Genomic DNA, 25,115 nt, shown 5'->3' with positions numbered 1-25,115 from the left:
CAGGGAGAGAGCAGAAATGTTGTGGTGTCTGCCTCACCAGCGTAAACACACTTAAAGAGCACATCTCGGCTCTCTCAGGTTTCACCTCTGCATCTGTTAAATAAAGGCCCAAGAGAAAGCAGACTTGGACTGCCTCCTCTTCTGAGGCAGCATGGTCCTTTCAGGAGCTGGATAGTGGGGAAAGTTTTTATCCCATTCCCCAGCACTGTCAGGCAGCAGACATTTGAGTTTCACTAGGAACAGCAGATCTTGGCTAATGTGCACTGGCAGTTTCAGCAGGACCAAGGGCTTCAGCCTTTCAAGCCCAGCTGTGCCCCTGGTTCCTTGGCACTGTCTGTATTAACAGGGAGCTCTGCTCTCTCATGACAGTGTCCCAGACAAGAAACAGAATAGAACAGACCAGACCAGGTTGAACAGACCGTCGAGACCATCAAGTCCAACCTCTCCCCAGCACCACCTGATCAACTAAACCATGGCACCAAGTGCCTCATCCAGGCTCTTCCTGAACACCTCCAGTGATGGTGACTCCACCACCTCCCTGGGCAGCACATTCCCATGGCCAATCACTCATTCATTGAATAACTTCTTCCTAACATCCAGCCTAAGCTTCCCCTGGCCACCTTCTCACCTCCCTTCCACTCCAGTTCATGTACACAGCTCAGAGGTTCAGCACAAGGAGAGCTTGCCACCTCTGTGCTGCTCCTGCTTGTAAATGGGACAGGATTTAACTCCTCCCTTTGACAAATAAACACCCAAACAGCTCAACTGCAGCCATGTGAACTGGAGCACTGGGAAAAGAAGAATATGGCCTGCAACACTAGTGAGACCTTGATGGATGCAGTCCTGCCAGGTTAGGGTCAATACTTATCTGACTGGCCAGAAGAGAGCTGCTTGGAGCCTTGGGAAAATGTTTCAGATGAAAAATGAAGGAGCTCAGCTCACTACACCCAAAGGCACCAGCACAAAGTTACATGGAGCCCTCAACACAGGAAGGACAAGGACCTGATGGAGTGAGTCCAGAGGAGGCCAAGAGAATCATCAGAGGGTTGGAGCAGCTCTGTGTGAGGACAGGCTGAGGGAGCTGGGGGTGTTCAGCCTGGAGAAGAGAAGGCTCCAAGGAGACCTCCTAGCAGCCTGCCAGTACCTGAAGGGGGCTACAAGAAGGCTGGAGAGGAACTGCTTACAAAGGCCTGCAGTGATAGGGTGAGGGACAATGGCTTTAAGCTGGAGAAGGGCAGATTTAGATTGGATGTGAGGAACAAGTTCTGCACCATGAGGGTGGTGGAAGCCTGGAACAGGTTGCCCAGGGAGGTGGCTGATGCTCCTTCCCTGGAGATATCCAAGAGGCTCCTCAGGGCTCTGGGCAGCCTGATCTAGTTGAGGATGTCCCTGCTGGCTACAGAGGGGGTTGGGCTGGATGACCTTTGGAGGTCCCTTCCAACCCAGCCCATCCTGTGGTTCTATGATGATATGCTTCAGAGCAGTGGTGGCTCTGACCAAGAGCTGCATCAACAAACCCAAATGAAAGGAGCTAGAATGAGGCAAACAAAGCCAAATCAACCTCTACATGCAAACTCCTACTCATGAGTACAGTCACCTCACAGGGAGGGAACCCATTCAATGATTTGTACAACTCCAGCCTCTGATGGTCTTCCAAAAGATGTGCTGCAACTGAGCCTTACACTTGAAAGCATTTGTTGACTAAGGGATGTGAGTCTAACTGTGCAAGAAGCCAGACTACAGATTTGCTTCTGGATCTGGCCATACAAATCTGCAGACTGCCTGTGGACCAGCCCTAGTGTGGAGAGGAACTGTTATTTTGCTTGCTGTTACATTCACCTAAGCCCAGGAATTCTTTAAGCTGCTCTAGATGCATCAAGGATCACATCACTCACGCTGCTTCTAAGAGAGAACATGGACTTCAGCATCCTGCAACTGCAGCAGTGAGCTGGCAAAGCTGCTCCAGGCCTTGGGTTGCTCTGTGGAGCAGAAGCACAGAGTCTGACAGACTTGGAGACTGAATATTGACGTGGTGTGAGCAGCAGCAGTGAAAGGTTTCCCTGCAGCCCACCCCGATGGGTTAGAAATACCTCGGATGAGAGTAGAGCTCTCCCTCTCCTGCCTGGCCCCAAACCATCCTCTGGGGCTGCCAAGAAGCACCCAAGAAGCTTTTACAAGAGCTGTGCTGATGCTGCAAGCACATTTAGTGAGAACTTCTCTGGAGCCTGAGAAACACACAGCTGTAGCTCCAGAAGCAAACCAGAGTTAAGAGAACCCCCCTGTGGGCTCAAGGGATCTATGGGAGCCCCAGGCACTTCAGCCTCGGGATGAACAGCCACACAACAACTCATTGTGATCCCACTGCTGAAAAAGACCATTTGAGCATTCACTGAGCATTGTCATTGCCTCCTCCTGCCTGTTTCCTCCCTTTAAGCAGAAGCCATATCTTAGCCTACACTCATGTTTTGTTGAGACCTGCTGGTTAGTTGTTTGAAACGCTGGATGGGCTCCTAAATATTTGGTCTTACTGCAGTTCATGTTTATATATAAACCCAGACAGGGGTCACTTGCACTCCATTGGAAACTTTTGCCTTCCATCAAACAAAGGCAGTGCTGAACAGCAGGCCTGTGATAAGGTTTGTGACACACTGAAATTTATGTCCTGTTTCCTTGCTCCTGGCTTCATTGGCCATGGTGCTGGGCACGAGCGTTAGCTAGAAACATCACCACACGTACACACAAGGAAACATCAGAGAGCCCACTGAAAGAAAACCTTCCCTCACACATCTATCTATCCCCCTTGGGAAGGACTGGGGCAATAGTGAGCTTCACCCCCTAGCTGCAATGCATTATTGAGGTGCTGGGCAGCAATGAGCACCACAGAGAGCAAAGTGCAGAGACAACATCCCCAAAACCAAAAGGGGGTTCCCTGGTCCCTGAAGGCTGCTGCCAAGGCTCTGAGGCACAGTCCTGTCTACAGAAATCAACCAAACAACAAAAGATGAGGAAGTGTTAAACCAGAGGATAGATTTTGTTGTTTAAACATAATCCCCACCCCCCTCCTGATACTTGGGGTTTAATAATTCAGATGCTACTGCCTTTGAATCTTAATTGCAGCCGAGGAAGAATCTTTCACCCCAAGGACTCCCTTGTTTTTAGGCTGCCTGGTATCAAAGGGCTCATGGCTAGAGCATCCACAACATCAGACTGCTAAGAAACAGCAACATCTTTCCTCCAGGACTTGCTTAAAAACCAAAGGCTGTTCAGTGCAGACAAGGCTGTGAGGCACACCAGTGCCTCCGGGAGGCCGGCTGTGCTTCGGAGAAGCCATTAGCACATAACAGCTCTGACATCCTTTGAAGTGCACTGGTGACAGCCCTTTTAGGACACCCAAGACTCCTGTAGTCGAAAAGCCTTCCAGGAGCACCAGCCCTCCTTGGCCTTTGCTGATGGCTGTCCAAGCACAGGCTCCAGCAGCTAACCCCTTCCCAGAAATACGGGTCTCCCAGGAGCAGTCTTGATCCCTGTGTGACAGAGAAGGTCAAGCAGACTGTTTTCTGGCACTCAAGGATTGGAGTTCATCTTCCTAAAGGTGATACAGTAAGCATTTTTACAGCTTGTAAAGAATCCAAGCATTCTCCATTACAGGCTGCTCAAAAATGCAGGGCTCCAGGCACGTTCCTCAGCCTCCTGTGCTGATTTACTCACTGTGCAGTTTGCCAGCCCTGGGACACTTGGGATTTCTTTGTAGTGCTGTCTCTTCTTCAAATCCTTCTCTCTCATGCAGATAGGTATTGTGCTCCTTAGTCTTACCTCCCTTCTCTGAAGTGACCAAGAGAGGGTATACTTTACAATTTTCATGTGCCTTAAGCCACTGAAAAGGCCTCCTCAAGCAATAAGCTGCTGACACTACCAGCTGAACACCACAAGGCATTTGCTGTCCTTCACCTTGGTTCCTCACTTTGCCTGGTCAGCTCTAACCTTCTATCCAGTGATGTGCCAGCAGGAATAATCTTTGTGAGACCACACTGCTCTGGTATTTGGTTTTCCCACCAGGTCATTCCGTGATCCAGCTCACTGCCTGTACTGCTGTGGGACATGGGCAGTGGCAATACTTAACACTGGTACTGTCATCAGATGCTTCAGAGAGTCACACCTAAGCACAGCAAGCAACTCCAATCCCTTCAATCTCTTTGTCTCCACAGGTCCAGTTCCAGTTCTCACAGAATCACAGGATGGTTTGGGTTGGAAGGCACCCTTAAAGCTCCTCTAGCCCAACACCCCTGCAGTGAGCAGGGACATCTTTAACTGGCTCAGGTTGCCCAGAACCCTGTCCAACCTGGCCTGGACTGTTCCCAGGTGTGGGGCATCTCTGGGCAACCTGTACCAGTGTCTCAGCACCCTCAGTGCAAACATAGCTTCCTCATACCCAGAATGAAACTCTCCTCTTGTAGTTTGTTTTTAACTTAGGCAACAGCCACAGTGGTGCACGTGCAAAGGCCATCAGCTAAAATGTAAACCCTTTGTTCCTTTCCCAAGAAATAACCTCTTGGAGAACTATGCAAACTGTCAAAGAGAGGAATGACCACTTGCTGCTCTCAGGTAGTAAGAGCAGTGGAAGAAGCACAGAATCATAGAGAGCTTGGGTTGGAAGGGAACCTAAAGATCATCCAGTTGCACCCCCCTGCCATAGGCAGGGACACCTCCCACTAGATCAGGGTGTTCAAGGCCCTCATCCAACCTGGCTGTGAACAGCCCCAAGGAGGGGGCATCCACAGCTTCCCTGGACCACCTGTTCCAGTGTCTCACCACCCTCACCCACACCAGCCCCAAACCAAGCTGGATTTCTCTCCTAGTCTCTTTGCAGAGTATGAGGCAGACTCCAGTGAAAAAAATCAGACTGATTTATTTCTCTCCCTTAGGACAACCTCATTCTACAAATCAAGAGTATGAAGTTACCTGAAATATGCAACAAAGTTATCTCATTTGGGTTTGCTGGTAAAAAAGGGTAGTGTTACCATAAATCCTAACACCTGTGCTGCAGCACAAACAGGCATCTAGTGCAGGTCATGCCCACAGGATAATGAAGATATTATTAGAGTCTATAATCAACCATTTAAAGGCACATTCATCATCACCATCCACCAAAGACCCAGCCATCCCTGATTTAATCCCACTCCAGTCCAGATGAATCAGAAACTCAGCCCTACAGGCAGAATGAGAGACCTTCAGATTCAAAACACAGCCTCACTGGTCTGGGGCTCTTCTGTAGCTGGTTTGTTGTTGGGGTTTTGTCTTGTTCTGGTTTTGTTTTGGGGGTTTTTTAATGTGCTCAGAGTGAGGCATTGATTCATGCCAGAGTGCAAATGAGCTGTGAGCAGGGCAATGATTGGAGAGTGTCAGAGCAGTGGGGTAGCTCTCTTCAAGAGAAATACAAGCAATTCACTGTGTGCATCCCCTGGCAGAGCACAGCCCTATCTCTGTTACCATGGCATACAATAACACAAAACACAAGAGGAGGAGACACTAGGTGTAAAGCTTCATGGATTTACCTTCTAGATCGAGTAGTTTGCTAAGCACGTTGTCTGCTCCGCACAGACGAATGTGCTGCAAGTGCTCTACCTGCACTGCTACACACATCAGGAAACAGAAAGTCCCTGAGCACACTGAGAAGAGCGCTTCCATCTGCCAAATCAAAGCAAAACTGAGTCCCCAGTGACGGTGCAAGCAGGGTGGGCAGTGCAGAGGCGGGGAAATAAACACTGGAAGGGGTTTCCAAAACAAGAACGAAAACGAAGTAAGGAAGTGACTGTGCTCCCCACCCCCACAGGCCACGGCTCGGTTGCTAGGGTCACTGCTTCATCTAAATTGCAAGTGAGTTTAATGGCATTAGGAGTTATGAATAACCAAGAGATGCCTGCTTACTTATTGAACTTTCCATCATGGGAAAGCCACTGCAAGGATAACAAAAGGGGCCCCTGCACGGTGCTATTCAGGGTGCCAGGGGGCCTACAGTCTTTCAGTGGTCAGCAGTGAATTACCCTCAGCAACGTGAGAACTGAACACAGAAGAGGATTCCATGGACAGAAGGGCTTTATGAAATTAAGAAGCCACACAAACAAGGAGATTAGGTTTCTGGGAGCTGAGCACAGCCTCCAGTGTGGAAGTCTCTGTGGTGGCTGTGCAGAGGCTTTGCCGAAGGAAGGGGGAGGTCTGTCTGCCACACAGGTCTGCAGAGGAGACACAAGTTAAGGCTCCAGGTCAGTTACACCTCTGCAGGAAGCTCTTTGTCCTGCATCATTTCATGCAGCCTCTGGCCTGTCCTTTGCCCCCTCGCCTTCCCCTCCTGCTGAGGCACACTCCTATTTCAGACTCCACCATGCTCCTGCTGTATCACAGTACCTCAGAGGTTAGAAGGGACCTCCAGAGATCATCCTGCCAGAACAGGAGCACTTAGGTTAGTCCACACAGGAATGCCTCCAGGTGGGGCTGGAATGTGTCCAGAGGAGGAGACTCCACAACCTCTCTGGGCAGCCTGCTCCAGGGCTCTGTCACCCTCACTGTAAAGAACTTTCTACTCATGTTGAGCTGAAATCTTCTACGTTCAGGCTTGTACCTCTTGTTCCTTATCTTATTACTGTGCACCAAGAAAAAGAGCTTGGCCCCCTCCACTTGACACCTACCCCTCAGACATGGATCAGATCCCCTCTCAGCCTTCTCTCCTCCACACTAAGCAGCCCCAGGACTCTAAGTCTCTCTTCAAAGCAGTCTTGAATTCTCTGCATCCCAAACAAGCTTTCAACCCCTGCTTTCCAAACTTTGGGCCCAGCTTTCAGACCACAAGCACAACCACACCAAAGGAGGGAGTCTGTCTGACTGCTGAATATGCCTCTGCAGGCCACTCCTTGAGCTACATGTCCAAAGCTCTGGTGACATTTCCATGCACCAGTTACAGAGCAGCCATGGCTGACCATGCTCTCTCTCCTGGCTTCCATGCTCCTTTCCTAGCCTCCAAACATCCTGGGATGCAGATTCCTGAGACAGCTGGAGCCAGGCTTGTTAGGAAAGGGGCTGCACAGTGCTGGGGGTAGGGGGGAACTGACATTTTTAAAGGCTTTTCATGCACTTGCCCTTAGCTAAGATCAGCACAAATAACACTCTCTGGGGGCACCTTGTTGCAGGAGATTTCAGGAGGCAGCATGCAAAGGTCTCTTGGCCTCAGGGCCTACATGAATAATTAGGTTATGAAACTGCAGGATTAAGAAATCAGACAAGAAACCTGGTATTCCTGCCTGCTGTGGGTCTTTACTGTGACTGACAAGGGTGGGTGGCCAGATGATGGCTGGGTAACTTCATAAAGAAGTTAGCTTACAGCTTCAAGCTCATTTCCAAAGAGTTAAAGGACATTTGGAGTCTTTTCAGGTTGTTGGTTTGTTTGTTTTGCCTTTGTTTGCAAAAGGTTTAGCATTCCAGCATCTGCAGGGGGCTCCAAGAAAGCTGGGGAGGGACTTCTGAGGGTGTCAGGGAGTGATAGGACTTGGGGGAATGGAACAAAACTAGAAGTGGGCAGATTCAGATTTGATACTAGGAAGAAGCTCTTCCCTATGAGGGTGGTGAGAGACTGGCACAGGCTGCCCAGGGAGGTGGTGGAAGCCTCATGCCTGGAGGTTTTGAAGGCCAGGCTGGATGTGGCCATGAGCAGCCTGCTGTGGTGTGAGGTGTCCCTGCCCATGGCAGGGGGTTGGACCTGGATGATCCTTGAGGTCCCTTCCAGCCCTGACAATTCTATGACTTGATTGTCACCTTTTGTATGTGAATCAATAGTGACATTGCAGTGGGGCAGTGGTATCATGCCAGCAGGAGCAGGATGTGAGCTGATTCCAGCTGGTTCCAACCCTGGAAGTGTTTGCAGCCAGGCTGGATGTGGCTCTGAACAACCTGCCCTAGTGGGAGGTGTCCCTGCCCATGGCAGGGGGCTTGGAACTGGCTGATCCTTGAGGTCCCTTCCATCCCTGACAATTCTATGATTAGGGTAGAGTGGTCCAAAAGCACAGACAACACTGGTTATTGGAAATGCAAACCACACCTGACTCAACAGTATTAACCCACCTTATATGCTCAAGGACAAGAGGTGATCCCATGCAAGCCCTCTGCCCTTCCAGCACTGCCAAACTCCTCTGGCACCCTCAGAGCCGTCACCACATGTGCCACAGGGCCAGGGAACAGCCACCCGAGCCAGGTGTATAGTCTCTGCCTTCTGTACTGCCAGTTTCATGGGGTTGCTGCAGGATGCTGAATGCTGTTGAGAGATTCCTCGTGGATGGATTAATTAGCACAACGACAAATTCATTTGCATGGCGCCGAAGCTGCTCTAGCGGCGAGGAAATTACCATATAGCGCCTGAGGGAACCTGTAAAACACAGTCACAACAAGCAAACAGAGGGCTACCAGCACCCTTCTGTCCACTGCCACAGAGAGAGAGAGCAGCTGTACAACACACACAAATAACTGCTCTCTTGGAGCACAAACGTGCGGGCAGGCTGCTCCCCAGAGAGCCCGGAGCGCAGCGCAGCTCCGGTGCGAGAAGCGGCGACATTTCCCCGCTGCTGTCCAGCATCCACCAATGCTCTGCCTTCCAAAAAGCCATCACTGAAAGCTCTTTGTTGAGCTCCTGCTGGTTTAGGGAAGCTGTCCTCTGCCAGCACACAACGTGGGCGTCCTCAGCCACCCTCAGCTCAGCGCACACAGGACTGAGTCCGCGCAGAGGAACCGGCAGGATCCAGTCCCTGCCAGTCCCTCCATCAGCTACATGAAAATGCACTTAGTCCACTGCAATTGTGGCTTGAAACACAGCAGATGTCCCAGGATTTGATGCTACCACTCAGTAATAGGCTGAAGAGATTTACCCTAAGCAACACAAAGCATCTCCGTGCCTGGGGCTGAGCAGTTCTGAACACATCACTCAGGAGACACGATCTCTTTTAGAAGCCTGGAGGGGAGGAAACGAAGGAAGAGCAGAACCATGGCTGGTTCCTTTCCACTTGCTCCAGACCAGATGATTGTATGGGAGGTATCTGGTTGTACTGTTGTGCTTCAGATGATGGTGAATGCTTTTTGGGATACCAGTCACAAAGCCTCCAGAAGAAAACCTGGCTTTTAGTTTCCAAGCTCTAAACAACTTCACTTTTCGTTCTGCTGCTGTTATAAAAGAGCATGACTTAAATTGTGCACCAGACAGTGCAGACACACCTAAGTACCATCCAGCTCACCAAACACACTTCAAAACCCCCAAACTGTCCCCCTCAGAAGAGAACAAACTAAAACCACTCCATACACACACCTCAAATGCCCATGCTTTGGAAACAAAGAGGCCTTGAGATGACATTCAAATCCCTCTCTTGTATTTCTCCTCTCTTCCTTGCTTAGTGCACTTGAATGTTTACTGTGATGACACATCCCTTTCCAAAGGGTTAAATTCACTCAAGGAGAAGGGCCTTGTGCTTTTGAACCCCATTTAAACCCTTCTTGGCTTGGATTGCATTGCTCAAAGCCATTCAGTCAGGGATTTATCAGCACTGGTCATAAATGAAGGCAGTACATTGATTTTTGTTCAGTTTTACACCAAGCCTCTCCAAAGGTGTGCCAAAAGAGAAAACCTACTTTCCACACCCAGCCAAGCAGATGAAAGCCACAAGTCCTAAGCCTTGCCCAGTTGTCTGTGTGACACCAGTAGCTCAGTGCTGCTTCCTCCCAGGGAAGCAACCTGAAATGCAGAAAGTGGAGCTTCCTGGAAAGACACTTCTGAGTTTCTGCCTTCAGACAGGAAGATCTGTTGCTCTGCTCCCAGCTGGATCCAGGCTCATTTCAGGAAGATTAGGTAGAAGAGAGATGTGCATTTCGTGTCAGAAATCAGTAAGAGTTCCCTATCCACCTGGACCCTCTCAAAATCATCCAACTCCAGTCTGCTTGAGCTCTTGAAAGAAAAGGGACCCTGCATCTGGAACCAAGGAGGACCCCTCCAATCACATCAGCCACGCTGAACACCACAGCTGTGGCTTTCAAAGCAGGTAGTGGTGCTGCAGGAGAGGACATCCTCACACACAGTGTTTGCTTTCTGCTCCACAGAAGGGGCTGGACCCAGCGCTCTGCCTAGCAATACAATCAGCTCTTCAGAGCCTCCCCAGTTCTATCCACAGGGATTCCACAAAAGACAAGTTTCACTCACAGGCAGCATTTCAGCACTTCTGCCTAATTATGAAGTGTCTGTGACAGTTCACAACGTGGCCATCAGCATCACAGAGGAGCCTACAATGCCTCAAGGATCCATCCTGCACTGGCATAGCCTTTACTTGCCGTCCAGGCAGTTGCCATAAATGTGACAGAGTGAAACCCAACCCCATTTGCTTGCTGCTATTCCCTTGGCTGACTTCACTTGACACACTAGAACCACAGAAAAATGCACGACAGTCCAAGAAGTATCCACACAGGGGGCTGACTCTAACAGCAAAGAGCTATTTGGGCAGTAAGAGATTTGCTTTCCAAGAGGAGGCAAGAATTATCTTCAGTCCCATAGGCACCTCTAATTCTCACCTCTACAAGCATCTTCATTTCCATTAAGGTCAGTGAAAGTCTGTGTTTGTTACAACAAGAAGCACCACCCAAGTCCAGCTTTAGAGGAAGAGGCACCCCCAGGATGCTTGCCAGGGTACCTTCTGGTAACTGGCAGCCTCGGCCTGATTTTGAGTCTGCATTGAGCAGCTTCACTAATATCACTCCATTACACCACTGCTTACCTCCTCTAGGAGTTTCTTATGCACACACAGACATTTACATTATTAAACACTACATCATTACCACAAGCAAACAGAACCTTGAGGCACAAGCCAACCTCAGTACATAAGCAAAGCAGCTCTGCTTGCCTGCAGAGTCCTGAAATTGTTTCCCCTCTCTTTGATGCTGAATTCCAGAGAAAAGCAGAACAAACAAACAAACCCCAACGACCACCATGTGTTTAGGTGGTTTCAGTTTGTGTCTGTAAACCCCAGCCATCTGTGACTGCGTTAAGGCACTCCCAGGATGTGAAATTGAGTCCAGGGTATCCATAAGGTTAAAGCCATTTTGGATGGCTCTCTGGAAGAGTCAACATCTTGAGGTGAGTAGAGTCTGACTTACAACCTCCCCTGACCATTTCTCTCTGTGTTTAGAGAATCACCACAGCATCTACCACTCCTTCAGAAAATTCCCTCCAGACTGCAGAACTTCCACACTGGTGCAGAGCAGAGCCTTGAGGACTTGTGTTCCCCACCAGCTACGCAGGGGCTATAAAGTGTGCGGCCAGTACAGCGTCGGGGAGGAGCTTCACACAGAATCACAGGAGGGTCTGGGTTGGAAGGGACCTCCCAGTCCAGAAGGCTTGGCCCATGTTACAGCAAGCACATACACTGAAGGTGAGAACACCATTTTCTGACCAAAATAAACAGAACTTGAAGTTCTTTACCATGAGGATGGTGCAACACTGCAACGGGCTGCCCAAGGAGGTGGGGGACGCCTCAGGCCCGGGAGACATTCAAGGTCAGGCTCGATGGGGGGCTCTGAGCAACCTGATCTTGTTGGGGATAGAATAGAATAGAATCAAACCAGACCAGACCAGACCAGACCAGGTTGGAAGAGACCTTCAAGATCATCATGTCCAACCCATCAACCAATCCAACCCACCCAAACAACTAACCCATGGCACCAAGCACCCCATCAAGTCTCCTCCTGAACACCTCCAGTGATGGTGACTCCACCACCTCTATGGGCAGCCCATTCCAATGGGCTTACTGCAGGGGGTTTGGACTAAATGACCTCTGGAGATCCCTTCCCACCCAGTGCATCCTGATTCATTTCTTAGACATTACAGTGTGGGTGGTTTTCTGAATGGCATTTGCTGATGGTTATTTATTCACTGCTCCACAGCAGACCATGTCTACTGGGTACATGACTGGGCATCCTCCTGCTGGCAGCAGCACCTCTGACATTTCTGCAGAGCTTTAGTGGCATAACTGTTTCCCATGGTGTCTTGTAGCATAGCTGTCACAAGCCACCAATCTGTATTTGTGGGGTGGAGGAAGCCATTCCCCTGGGAGTGCCCATTTAATATCCTCAGCTGTGCTGTGACCTTTTCCATTAATAGATGTCACAGCAAGGGCATGCCCTGATGGTCCAACCACAGCAGCACACTGGTTAATGGCTCACCAGACAGGCGTCATCTGAAGCTCTGTCAAGACTGCCCAAGCAATTGGCTCATCTCATCTGCACTTGAGATGGGAGGACTCAGTCTGGGGGGGGTTACCAAGCAAAAATGCCCCAGGTCATCTATCAAACCCTGTGGCACCAATCAAGGCAAACCTGAACATTTAACTTTGACATCAAGATAATACAACACCTCTTCAGCAAGAGCAAAACCAAGCTGAACTTCTTCCTTCAGCCCAACTCCAATGCAAATCAGCAGGGTGGGGTGGGGGAGATGCTCACAGCATCTGAAGGGCAATCAGTGGAACCCGTGTGAACAAGATGAGGGTGAGCTGTGATACCATGACCTGATCTTGCAGTGTCACCAACAACCAAACCCACAAACCAAACAAAGACAAACACCAAAAAATAACCCCCAAACCCAACCAACCAACCACAGGAACCCCCAAACAAATCAAGCAAACAACCCAACCAGAACAAACTAACTGGAACTTCTGAAGAAGGACTACAAACCCCAGCAGAATGGATTCCTTGTGAGCCTGTGGAGCCCAAGCTCCCTCTTCTGGGCTTCTGGAGTAAAATACACCGGAACGAACACCTCTTGGTAGTCTCCTCTCTGGTTTCATACAGCTCAGGCAAGACACATGTTACATTCTTCAGCCTCTCTCACACCACAGCATGTTCAGACCTAGAGGTTCATCATAACATACGAGATCACACTGCACAATACCTCCTTTTGTCCCCTGTGAAGCCCTCGGTTTCTTGAGCGGGCAGCTCTACAGCCTCCCCAGGGGCCGCAGCCAAAGGCACATCCTGAGCAACACAGCTGTCCACTTCTGTGCAGCTATCAGGCTTGGAGGTGCTGCAAAACAATTATCAGAAATAAGCTGACAAGTTTCAGAAGTGCCCAAGAAGCTTCAGTGAAATCTAGAATAGAACAGAACAGTATAGAACAGTACAGAACAGTATAGAACAGTACAGAACAGTATAGAACAGAACTAACCAGGTTGGAAAAGACCTTGGAGATCATCAAGTCCAACCCAACACTATCTAATCCACTAACCCATGGCACCAAGCACCCCATCCAGGCTCTTCCTAAACACCTCCAGGGATGGTGACTCCACCACCTCCCTGGGCAGCACATCCCAATGGCCAATCTCTCTTTCTATGAAGAACTTCTTCCTAACACCCAGCCTAAACCTCCCCTGGCACAGCCTGAGACTGTGTCCTCTTGTTCTGGTGCTGGTTGCCTGGGAGAAGAGACCAACCCCCACCTGGCTACAGTCTCTCTTCAGATAGCTGTAGACAGCTTGAGAGCTTTAAGAGAGCCACTCACACGTCCCTGCAGAGGACAGGCAAGCTGGCTGTGAGAGGAGAGCTCCTGAACTCTGGCTGGACATAAAACTAAGGGGCTTTAAAAAGCTCATCATCCTCATCCCAACTCCATCTCCCTCCCACCTCCTGCAAATTACTCCTTCCTATTGACCCTATCTTACTTAATTTCTCAGATGACCACATAAGCACTAACAGTGCAAAGCTCTGACAGCTCGTCCAGACTATCACATGAACTGCCATTAAATTAGTAAAAGAAAGATTGAGTTTCTTCCTAGCAAGGGAAGGTGCTTTGGGGCTCCCTGAGGAGGAAGGTCTGCTCCTGCTCCCTGCAGGAAAGGGGTTCTTGCACACAAACACCACCCAGAGCCTAGGAGGTAAAAGCCACCTGCCCAAGGCCAGGACACACAGGGAGCAGTGGTTCCCCCTCCTCAAGGCAGACCAGAGCAGATACCACTAAAGCCTGAACAACTTCTCCTGAACAACTTTTCCTTAAGCAAAAAACCCAAACTGAACAGAAAGGCTTTTGACAGCAGCACAAATAAAACTCTTCTCTCCTGAGCCTTCTCTTGCTCTTGAGGAGTGTAAGCCACCCACACATCCAAAAGATCAGCCCAGCAGCACAGCTCTGCTGCCCCTCACTTGAAGCACGCTGGCAACCACACTACCACCACCCCCCACCATGTGCCTGGCCACTCACTGAGCTGAGGACAGAAGGGAAACTAAACAGCCAATGCCTTCATGTCTCAGCAGCAGTGGGGGATCCTGTCAGGCCATGCTGTCCTTCCCAGGGCAGCTCCATCACCCCAGCAGGACACACACAACAGCCTGCCCTCAGGCCAGCTCCTGCCACAGGCACACCTAAGGCAGTGCTGCTGGAACCAGACCCTGGCTGAGGAGCTTCTGTCAGATTTCCTGAAGCAAACATAAACAGCTAGCTTAGCCATTCCCCTACCATCTCCCCTCCCCCTAGTAATGACATTCTAATTGCAGAAGGTAGATCAAATGATGCTGCTGAGTAAGGGCTGGTGAAGTTCAGGGGCAGACTGTTCCTTTCTTTAGAAACACAGACACCAGCAGGGTATCAACCACATCCCTGACTCCAGTTACAACACAGGAGGATGAGAGCAGCTATTCCCCAGGGTGCTCACCCACTAGCTTCTGAGTCCATGAAAGCTCTGAGTGGTTTACCTTGATTACCTCAGCTCCATGAAGCTGCTCTGTGCCACGTGGGATGAGCACTGTTACTTCTCCTAAGGAATTCCCTTCCCTTTGCTTCAATCCTTTCTCTCTCCCAGTCACTCCAAACTAGTCTGACACTCACCACATTCCCAGTCACATGAGGTTAAATAAATGAATAAACAAGCAGCAACTGGAAAGCAAACTGCATCCTTCTTCATGCAAAGGCCTTCCCCCCCTGCCAAAAACGTCCCTCTCCTAATATGGGAAGCGCATCGAACCCCGCGGGAGGCGACGTGACTATATAGGGTCACACCGAGATTAGGGAAAGTGAGATTTTAAAGGCAAAAGGCAAGCTGCTAAAAATAAGCAAATGCTGAACATCTGCTTGGGGAGGGCAACAAAAGCCTGCAAACCCCAAAGAGTTCACCAGAGGGCCCAGCCAGGCAGCAACACCAAATGACATCAACCCACTGTGCAAACCCCTCTGGCATGAATTGCCCCGGGCACCACCTGCTCCCCTCTCACCACAGCCGACACAGCCCTTAGCTGCCCTCGGAAAACACAAACAGCTTTCAGGATATTCCTGGGCTGGTGTCCTTCACAGAGCTCTCTGCCCAGCAAAGCTGTCGAAGCACAGGGCGTTTGGAGGGGCTCTGCTCCCTGCCCTTCACAAAGCACAGGCTGTACTTCTGTGAGCTGCAGCTGGCGGCGTGGGGGAAGATCCACAGATCCTTTCCCTTCCTCTGTCCACATTTCATCTGAACACCATCAAACACTGGATTCACAGAATGGTTTGGGTTGGAAGGGACCTTAAAGCTCATCTAGTTCCAATCCCTGAGCATGGCAGGGACACCTCCCACTAGAGCAGCTCAAAGTCCTGTCCTGCCTGGCCTTGAACACTTCCCAGCTTGGGGCATCCATGGGCAACCTCTTCCAGTGCCTCATCACCCTCATGATAAAGAGCTGCTTCTTCACATCTAGTGTAAACCTGCTCTCCTTCAGTTGGAAGCCATTACCCCTTGCCTGTCAGTACAAGCCTCACCTTTCCTGTAGCCCCCTTCAGGTACTGGAAGGCTGCTATGAGGTGTCTCCAGAGAATTCTCTTCCCCAGGCTGAGCAACCCCAAGTCTTTCAGTCTGTCCTCATATCATAGGTGATCCACCCCCCCAAGCATCTTCATGGCCCTCCTCTGGATCTGCCCCACAGGTCCTTGTCTTTATTATGCTGGTGGGCTCAGAGCTGGACACAGTACCCCAAGGGAGGTTTCACCAGAGTGCAGTAGAGAGGCAGAATCACCTTCCTTGACCTGATGTCCACAACGCTTTTCATGCAGAACAGGATAGGTCTGGTCTTCTGGGACACTGTCAGGTCATGCTTAGCTTCTCATCAACCAACACCCCCCTCCAAGTCCCTCTCCTGAAGGCTGTTCTCCACTCAGTCTATATTGATACTGGAGATTGCCCTGACCCACACACAGGACCTTGCATTTGGCCTGGTTGAACCTGATGAGGTACCAGAAGGTATCCACCCATGTGCCCCAGGACTGCAGGGCAGGCTGCTTCTGCACCTTTTCTCCGCTGCTGTCACTCTGACAAGAGCTCCAAAATACCAAGGAATACTGAGCCAGGCCATGGGAAGTAGGTTTGAAGATGAATCACACCAGGTCTGGGGCTCATATTGCCACACCATTATTTGGGCACTATTCAGTATGGTTTGCAGGTAGAATTGCAACAGCAGCAGGAGTGCTACTGATTACTGTCCATCACCAGGTGGGTATCACATGCAGGTGGGTGCTGCACACTGGTGGCACCACAAGCCTGAGAGAAGGCAGAAGCACAGCAGCTTAGATATGGTACAGACTAACTGAGACAGGGCAGCACAGCACAGCACCCCTACCCAGAATCCAGATTCTAAACTCTCCAGAGGAAGTCTGCATCAACACCAGTACACATACCAACTCCTGGCATCAACTCCTGGTACCTGCACAGCTCAGGCATGAAGCAGCCACATTAAAACAAACCACTGCCCCTGCACAGCTCTTACTAAAACATGATTTGGCATTCTTTTCCAGCTAGTAATATTCTGATGGTTGGAGCAAGGATACAGCCAGAAGGGTTAAGTCTTCTCAGGGCGCAGTAAATTAACTCCTCCACTGGTCACTTCTTACCCTGTGGAGCCAAGCTGATTAGGAAACATTCTCCAAGCTCCATCTCAGTTTCTGTGGGTGTATACAGGTAACCCTGGCTGCTCCTGCCTGCTTGTGCCACTAATGCTGAGGAGAGCACAGCCTGAGAGCCTCGCAGCTCCCCAGGCACTCAGCTGTGCCACCAGCAAAAGTCCATCTGCAGATAAAGCAGCAAAGCTTTTAGTGCATCTGACAGCCCCTACCACCAATTCCCCCCGGACAGCTTAACGTGCTCTCTGCACAAGAGGAGCTGGGGAGAGGCTGAACCAGGGGAGCACAGCATTCTCCAACGCCAGCCCAGGTCTGGAACAGCTCTCATTTCCCAGGATTCATGACAGAGCTGTGACAGCTCTCTCTGGTCTGGATTAGACACTGGGCTGCAGCTCTGCAGTCTCAGCTGGAGGTTAGATGCAAGTGCAGAAGCTTTCCTTAGCATGTGGAAGGGACTAGATCGACTTGTCCTGCCTGTCACCTATGGCCTGACCCTGAAGAATGCAGCAAGAGCCTTCCAAGGTGCCATTTCTTCCTGGGCACTTGCAAGTGTTTTTTTTGCCCACCAGACAGGCAGCAAGTTGCAGGGAACACTGCTCAGAAATGTTTAACATCTTTAAGCTGAGCTGTTATCTCCTACAGCTGTGACACTTGTCTGCCTTCTCTGCCTTTCCAACCCAAACGTTCCTTATATAAAACAGAAGTCCTTGCTGCAGAGCTCTGCACCTGCAGCACAGAGAGATCTGTCGAGCCAAAATTTCTCCTCCTGCAACATGTATTGGCAGACCAGAGAGAACTTGGCCCATCAGTTCCACTGCTAAACAAAACTGCTTGGCAGAACAGCCAGTGAACTTTTTACCTAATTCTTTTCAGGGCACTCCTCTGCAGAGACAGCAAATGAAATCTGCTTAGTGAGCAGATGAAATGATGTATTTCCCTGATCAATATGTTATCTGAGCAGCAAGGCAGACAGCCATCCTCAAGAAGCAAAACAAAGATAGAGTTTCTGGACTGGACAGATGGAGGCACAACCTGATCTCTTATTATGCACTGCCATCTGGAAGACATTTAGCACAAACTGACCCCAGTCCTACACACACCATTATTTCCCCCTGTGGAAGTGCACACACACCATCTGCATTGTGTGACACCCCTGAGGAGCCAATGCATGGAATCAAAAGGCACTCACCAGCAAATAACTAAAACTACAGGGAGGAAATGCATTGTGTAATGTCACAGTATCACTGCAGAAGGACTAGTAGCTCTGGTGACACCTCAGAAGCAGAGTGGAGAGGCATAACCAGAAGGTACCCGCACAGAGACATCACATGTGATGACTGTGCTGGAGAGGATGACTTTTGCAGTCACACTGACGAACAATGGTGCAGTCTTTTCACATGAAGTGCCCCCAAGACAGTGGCATGAACGTGATCATCTTCCTTAGATAAGCAAGAACCTGCTTCACGCCAGGGTGAAGAGAAGATGAGAGACAAAGCGATGATGTGGAACAAGAAACATCACTGAAATGCTTCCCTTGGATAAGAAAAGCCCAGTCCCAGTCCTGCTGTTAGGGATCCTGCTGGAACTGACCTTCACTGGGAGCAAATTCCCACTGCTGCCAGCATTATGTTACCACCAGTTTAGGTCTGACCGAACCACAAGTCAGTCAGAAGTGCCTGCTGCTGCTGCTGCTGGAAGAAGGTTGCACCAGGCCTGTTTCGGACAGGAGCTAAAGCAGTGGCCCAGCTGTGCTGCTATTAACCCTTCTTCTGCCAACCAGCTGCACCTGCAGGTGGACACACTGGGAAGCTACTGGGTTTCTACTGCTGGGATACCAGAAGACAGCCCTGCAAGGCTCACAGAGCAGCTGGCAAGCAACAGCAACAAAGACAGGTGTAAGGAGAACAGTGAGGCTCTTATGTCTAAAGCTGCACCAGGGTGCAAAATAAAGGAGTAAGGGAAATAAACAGAAGTGGCAAGAGTTGATCTGTGCAGCTTTGTGAAAACATAACCAACCCCCCCCAGAACCACCTGCAGCCACTGACCACAGTGTATTCTCTCTGTATTCTCTCACTTTCCTCCAGTTCAGGAACTCAAACCCCACCTTTTTTTCCACGATGAACATCCCTGCTTTGCAACTTTTTAGCTCTGAACCTTTGCAGAAAACCTTGCAGCTTCCTCAAGGTCAGGATATGGAAACAAAAGCCAAGTCCTGTGGTTGCTGCACAGCCTGTGTGCTCTCATCCCTGCTGGCCTCAGCCACCCTGACTGGGCTACCTAGAGCTCAGCACCAGCACTCTCAGCCTGCACAGCTGGGATGATGCAAAGGACCCCAAGACTAAGTGTAAAATGGTTTTGCTGCTAATATCTCAGAGTCAGAAGTTAGGAAAGTAGATAAACCAGAAAGGTGTAACAAAATCAACCAGAAAGTCCAGATTCAGATCAGAAAGTGAGCAGTGTGACTTGAGGAGGTTTACCAGCAGCAGTCAGCTGAGACACTGCAAGACTGCTCTTCCTCAATGTTTCTTGCAGTGACATTTAATCACAGCTTGTGTGCCTTATCCCCTACAAACAGCAGGCTGAAACCTCTAGGGCAACAGAGCTCCTACTTCAAACTGCAGTCCAAAGACCATGTACAGATCTCCAGGGCAGTTTTGGTGTTAGTCTTTTTTCATTGCTTCATATCAAGAAAGGAGCTCACAGCTTCACCTCAGTTACTCACTCTTTTCTAACCACCTTGTCACTGAGGCCAACAATCCATCAGCAAGAAAATCCTGGATCCACAAAACCCCCTTAGGAACCCAACTGCCTTTGTTAAAAACAAAGAGCCCCACAACTCTGAGTAAAAGCCTTACAAGAGCAGAAAGAAATCCACATTGTCAGCCTCCCACTGCAAGCTCCTCTAGATCATCTTACCCAGACTGCTGGAACAAGGCTGCTTCTCACAGATTCACTCAGTCACCATCAGTGACTACCCAGCTGGGGACTAGCAGAGGACCAGGAAGAGCTAAACAGCAAAGTCACCCAGCTTTTCAAGTGGCTTGAGCAAACCACACAAGCTCCTCTCTGCCTTTGATAGCATGTTATTGCTACTTCAGCTAACCAGTGTAATGCTAGCTTAAATATACTGTGGATGTTTACACTCCAGTGAATCGAAAGGGGCTGAAGGGCAAACACACCCTGCAAAGCTTCCTCCGCTGCTGGCAGTTAAGACAAACTGACACCCGAAGACCTTGACAATCCAACTGCCACCAGCACGAACAAAGCAACAGTTTCCCCTCTCAGGGCAAGCAAAAGCAGAGAGAAAGGCCAGTGTTAGCAGAGAGGAGGTACCTGAGTGTTTCACAGTCACCTTTGCTCCTCCAAGCAACTCCTCCAAATGCCAAGTCCAGGGGGTTGGTCACCTAACCCTCTCCCCCAGCAACACAAGGCACAGACTCACAGAATGAATGGTTGGGTTGAAAAGGACTTTAAGACCACATAGCTCCAAGCCCCCTGCCATGGGTAGGGACACCTTCTAACTGACCAGGATACTCAGGTCCCCATCCAGCCTGGCCTTAGATACCTGCCTGAAGGTGCACATAGTGCATGGTGAGGTAGCAGACTCTGCTCCGTTCCAGAGCAATTCAATTGAGGAAGGACACAGTCTCAGGCTGCGCCAGGGGAGGTTCAGGTTGGATGTTAGGAAGAAGTTCTACACAGAGAGAGTGATTGCCCATTGGAATGGGCTGCCCAGGGAGGTGGTGGAGTTGCTGTCATTGAAGGTGTTCAGAAGGAGACTTGATGGGGTGCTTGGTGCCATGAGTTAGCTGTTTGGGTGGGTTGGATTGGTTGATGGGTTGGACATGATGATCTTGAAGGTCTCTTCCAACCTGGTTTGGTTTATTCTATTCTAATAAATCTCAGGGACAGGCACACAGGGTCTCCTCCGTTGAAGGTGTTGATAGAGGGGGATTTCAGTTCTGCTAAATATTTCCACTGAACACAGACAGACACTGCAGACCCATCAGCAGCTGGCCATACCAGCCACATATCCACCCAAGAAGAGTGCCAGCAGTTTCTCAGCTAGGGTGACCTGGGTGGTCCTCCACCCCCCACATCAGTAAACAGTCTGCAGCTGCTTCCCACTGCTCCAGCTGTACAATACCTTGCTGCAGTCACCTCAGAAGCGTCCACAGGGTCAACATTTCCACTGGCAGCAGAAACAGCTATGGGTTGCTCAGAAGGATCAAGGGGAGAAGCCAACTGTATATCATCACCTGGCCCAGAAGAGCTGAGGAGAAAAGGAGACACAGCAAAAGGCAGCTTTAGAGGACTGACTCAGTGCAGAAATACTCAGTCCCCATCCCTGGACATACTGAGAAGATGTGTAAAGGTGGCACTTAGGGCTGTGGTTTAGTGCTGGTTTAGCAGTGCTGGGTTGAGAGTTGGACCCAATGATCTCAGAGGTCTTCCTCAGTCTAAATGATTCTGCAATTCTACTGTCTGAATCCCCAGGCTTTAGCATGTGGATGCTAACTTGTGTGCTAGGGACTGCAGCAGGAGCTGATATTTCCACCACAAGCTGCTTTTGTTTGTGTCACAACTGCAGAAGCAACGAGGCAGTCCAGCCCAGCTGTGAACTTACCCCATTTTGATTCTGATTTTAAAGAGCAAAGGAGAGAAGCAGCTACTCCTCTGCCATGAGCAATGGCAAGCCCTCCTTGCCTGGAACCACACAACACAGCTTCCACCTGCCATGGAGCTGCAGGAGGGCTCATCAGCGGGACTCCAACAGAAGCAGACTCAGACCAAAGTGTCCTGGCTGTTGCAGGCAGCACACACAGGGAGACACCCAGCCTTGTGCTGTACGTGGGGAAAGCAGGGTGCAGCTGGGTACCAGCACTGCCCAGCTAAAAGAAACCATTCTGAAACACACCCTTGAATCAACAAGCAATGAAGAGTGGCTGGAGAAGGGTTGTTTGCTTGTCATGGGCACCAAACCATGGGAACCTCCCCAAACCAATGTTCTCATTGCTTGCATCAACATTTCTCACGGAGCCACCTGGAGACCAAGGTGTGGGAAGGGTCTGTTTGCCATGAAGCTCAACAAAACCCTCAGGTTTTTGTGAAGCATAAAACTGAGGTTCCAGTTCCAGGTGACAGCTTCACCCAAGTGACTCAGTTTTGAGCTGCTGCTTTCCTGAACCCCCTTCTGTCCACGCTGCTTCCAGCACCACCAAGTGAATCCAGCCCTGGACACAGACAGATGGTACTCCACACAGATGGATTTGAGCAGGAGCATATAAACTTGGAGCTGTCACTCAGCATTTGGAATTGCAGCTTACAAATAAAAACCCATGGGTGGAGCTGGGCTTTCACACTGCCTGATGGCTGCCTCACCTAACCACAAGGCCACCAGTTCATTATGACTCTCTGCTGCAGTTTAATTTTAGTGCAAAAACTCTAACAAGGAGTAGTTAATAACCTGTAGCTAACACTGCCAGAGTTATTCCAGTGCACCTGGAGGCAACCAGCTGAAGAAATTCACATTCCCTGTCTTTTACCTAGAGGACTCTGTAACGTGACACATTGCTGTGGGGAGGATTATTTCTCACACTCCTTCTCTGATGTGTTCCATTTTATTGTTAATCAATCTATGATCTTGTGCAAGCCAATAGAATAGAAGAGAATAGAATAGACCAGACCAGGTTGGAAGAGACCTTCAAGATCATCGCGTCCAACCCATCAACCAATCCAACCCACCTAAACAACTAACCCATGGCACCAAGCACCCCATCAAGTCTCCTCCTGAACACCTCCAGTGATGGTGACTCCACCACCTCCCCAGGCAGCCCATTCCAATGGGCAATCACTCTCTCTATATAGAACCTCCCCTGGTGCAGCCTGAGACTGTGTCCTCTTGTTCTGGTGCTGGCTGCCTGGGAGAAGAGACCAACCTCTGCCTGGCTACAACCTCCCTTCAGGTAGTTGTAGCTAGCAATAAGGTCACCCCTGAGTCTCCTCCTCTCCAGGCTAAGCAACCCCAGCTCCCTCAGCCTCTCCTCACAGGGCTGTGTTCCAAGCCCCTCACCAACTTCGTTGCCCTTCTCTGGACTCGTTCCAGCAAGTCAACCTCCTTCCTAACCTGAGGAGCCCAGAACTGGACACAGGACTCAAGGTGTGGCCTAACCAGTGCAGTGTACAGGGGCAGAATGACCTCCCTGCTCCTGCTGGCCACACTGCTCCTGATGCACTGTTCCTGTTCCTGATTCCATTGCTGCTGGGGGGTTTCTAATTTCCACTGTTCTCACAGCATCACTCTGCACTTGGTCCAGCTTGTCTGGCCATGGCATCCCTGAGAGGCCGAGTGGCATTCTCCTCTCCATTACACCAGCACTAACAAGAGCAGAGCTCAGCCACTGCCCTGAGTGCAGCTCCCAGATGGCAGCCTACAATCTCTGACCTTTTTTCCTTTTAACATTTACAATATGACTTTTATCTAATTATGATACCAAGCAATTAACTGTCCACGTGGTCTCTGCTTTAACCACACCTGAGGGCTTGGCCTCTTGTAGGAAGCTCTGAGCCAAGATGTTTACAAAGTCTGAAGTCCTCCACCTTACTAGCATAAAGGGAGCAGTTCTCACTCATCTCTAAGAGCTGCAATGCTCCCAGCACAAACTGGGGTGCCCACTCTGGCTTGCCTTCCAATGAGTGTTTAGAAAGCAGACTTTGACAGCAGGGCATTGCAGTGCAAGCTCTTTCTTACACAAGGAGTGAAGTGCAGATGGGCAGCTCTTGTTCTGCCTCTTGGAAGAGCACTTAAGGGTCCTCCCTGTGCATGTTACAGAAGCAGAATACATTGTGAGAGTACAGCAGAAGCCAAAACTGCAGGTTGAAGCTGCCATCCTGGTGATGCCCCGGTCTGGTGGTGAGAAGTTTGCCCACTGCCTCTCTCCTCTGCTGCACGGTAAGCTCCCAGACAGCAACTTTCCACAGGCTAGGGACAAGGTAACGTGAAGCCTGGGGAGGTGATGGTGAAGCTGCTCATTGCCAGGCCACCCTGCTCTGCTCAGCACAAACAATGAAGCTATCCAAAAGCTGCTCAGACTAGTTCCTCCACTGACATTCCTGGGCATCACGGCCGCCTTCGCCTGGCAGGCGCCTGCCACCAGGTCCCTGCTGCAAGCCCTCTGCAGTACCTCTTAGGCCAATCTGTTTCAGAATCAAGCTCTCGGGCAGCCACGAGTTTTTCCATTCCATTGCCCAAGTTCTGGGTCAAATCTCGAAGAGGAGTGCCTTAGGATGACTTCCAAATTCTACTTATGACAAGCACGACCGAAATGCTTTGCCAAGGGAAATACCTCGCAGCGTAACGAGCAGTTGCTTACCAACAGCTGCAGCCAGCACACTAAATTCAGCCTCAAGACCTGGGGGTTCCAGCCTGTTATTAGCCTCTCACAAGTGAAAGACATTCTGCCCATCAAGCGTCCTTAGGTCCTTCAGCTTCACCAGTTCACTTTTAAAGCCTCTACTTATCCCTGGAGAGAGATTTTCCAAGTGACTCTTGGAAGGCAGGTACAGGAATCAAACGTTTCAGGCAGAGCTTGACCCACAGCAGACATTAAGTGTCAGTTAATGAGAGGGAACTGCACCAACCTCAGTAACTCTTTCTGTTTGAACACAGGAGGTCTGACTTCTAAGTAAAAACTTCTCAAACTAAGGCAGGGAATGCATTTAAACCAGGTTAAAGCAGCACAGCTTTCCACACACAAACAGAGCCACTGGGGTCAGCCCCTCAGCACCAGCCCCCCCCACACAGCGAGCCTGAGGCGCTCTGGAGGCTCCATCTGCTGCTACCCTACTGACACCAGTGAGATACAAAGCTTAACCCCCTCCAGCCTCATGCTGAAGTTCTAAGATATTTTGACACTGGTGCTGGAGACAGAAGGCAGCTACAGGTCTTGGCATTTTCTCCCTGTCCATGCTTTTCCAATCAGGAGAGCTGGATGTAGCTCCCTTTGGACAGTCAACAACAGCTCCAAGTGTACCCCAAGGGAAACCAATAATCTTTTCAAGCCCTGTTATCTCCCAGTCCCAAACATTTGGTTGCTTTTAATGAGATAACAGTAAGATTTATAGATCCTGCTCTTACTCCAGAACTCTCTGGGAAATGGCACCAACAAGCACAAGGCAGGACTGAGCTCCG

General features: G+C 50.1%; 1 protein-coding gene across 14 annotated transcripts in view; it reads right to left on the bottom strand.

Annotated features, from left to right (window-relative positions):
* Positions 1–25,115, bottom strand: part of TACC2 (transforming acidic coiled-coil containing protein 2) — a 161,123-nt gene that overhangs the window by 71,598 nt on the left and 64,410 nt on the right. For 11 of the 14 annotated variants that reach the window (XM_068140407.1, XM_068140404.1, XM_068140408.1 and 8 more), the window contains 2 exons: positions 21,072–21,197; positions 12,965–13,096 (listed from right to left, as the gene is read on the bottom strand). The exons of 1 other annotated variant lie outside the window; for it this stretch is intronic. In XM_068140407.1, coding sequence (XP_067996508.1) covers positions 12,965–13,096; positions 21,072–21,197 — 258 coding nt within the window. The remainder of the gene's footprint in view (positions 1–12,964; positions 13,097–21,071; positions 21,198–25,115) is intronic. 2 more of the 14 variants (XM_068140413.1, XM_068140412.1) reach the window with 2 other exon arrangements.

Source organism: Melanerpes formicivorus, unplaced genomic scaffold (assembly GCF_026170545.1).
Source record: "Melanerpes formicivorus ecotype bairdi unplaced genomic scaffold, bMelFor1.0.p_v2 SCAF_6, whole genome shotgun sequence".
NCBI lineage: Eukaryota > Metazoa > Chordata > Aves > Piciformes > Picidae > Melanerpes > Melanerpes formicivorus.
The sequence above is the reverse complement of the archived record's forward strand: the minus strand, read 5'-3'. Positions and strand labels throughout refer to the sequence as shown.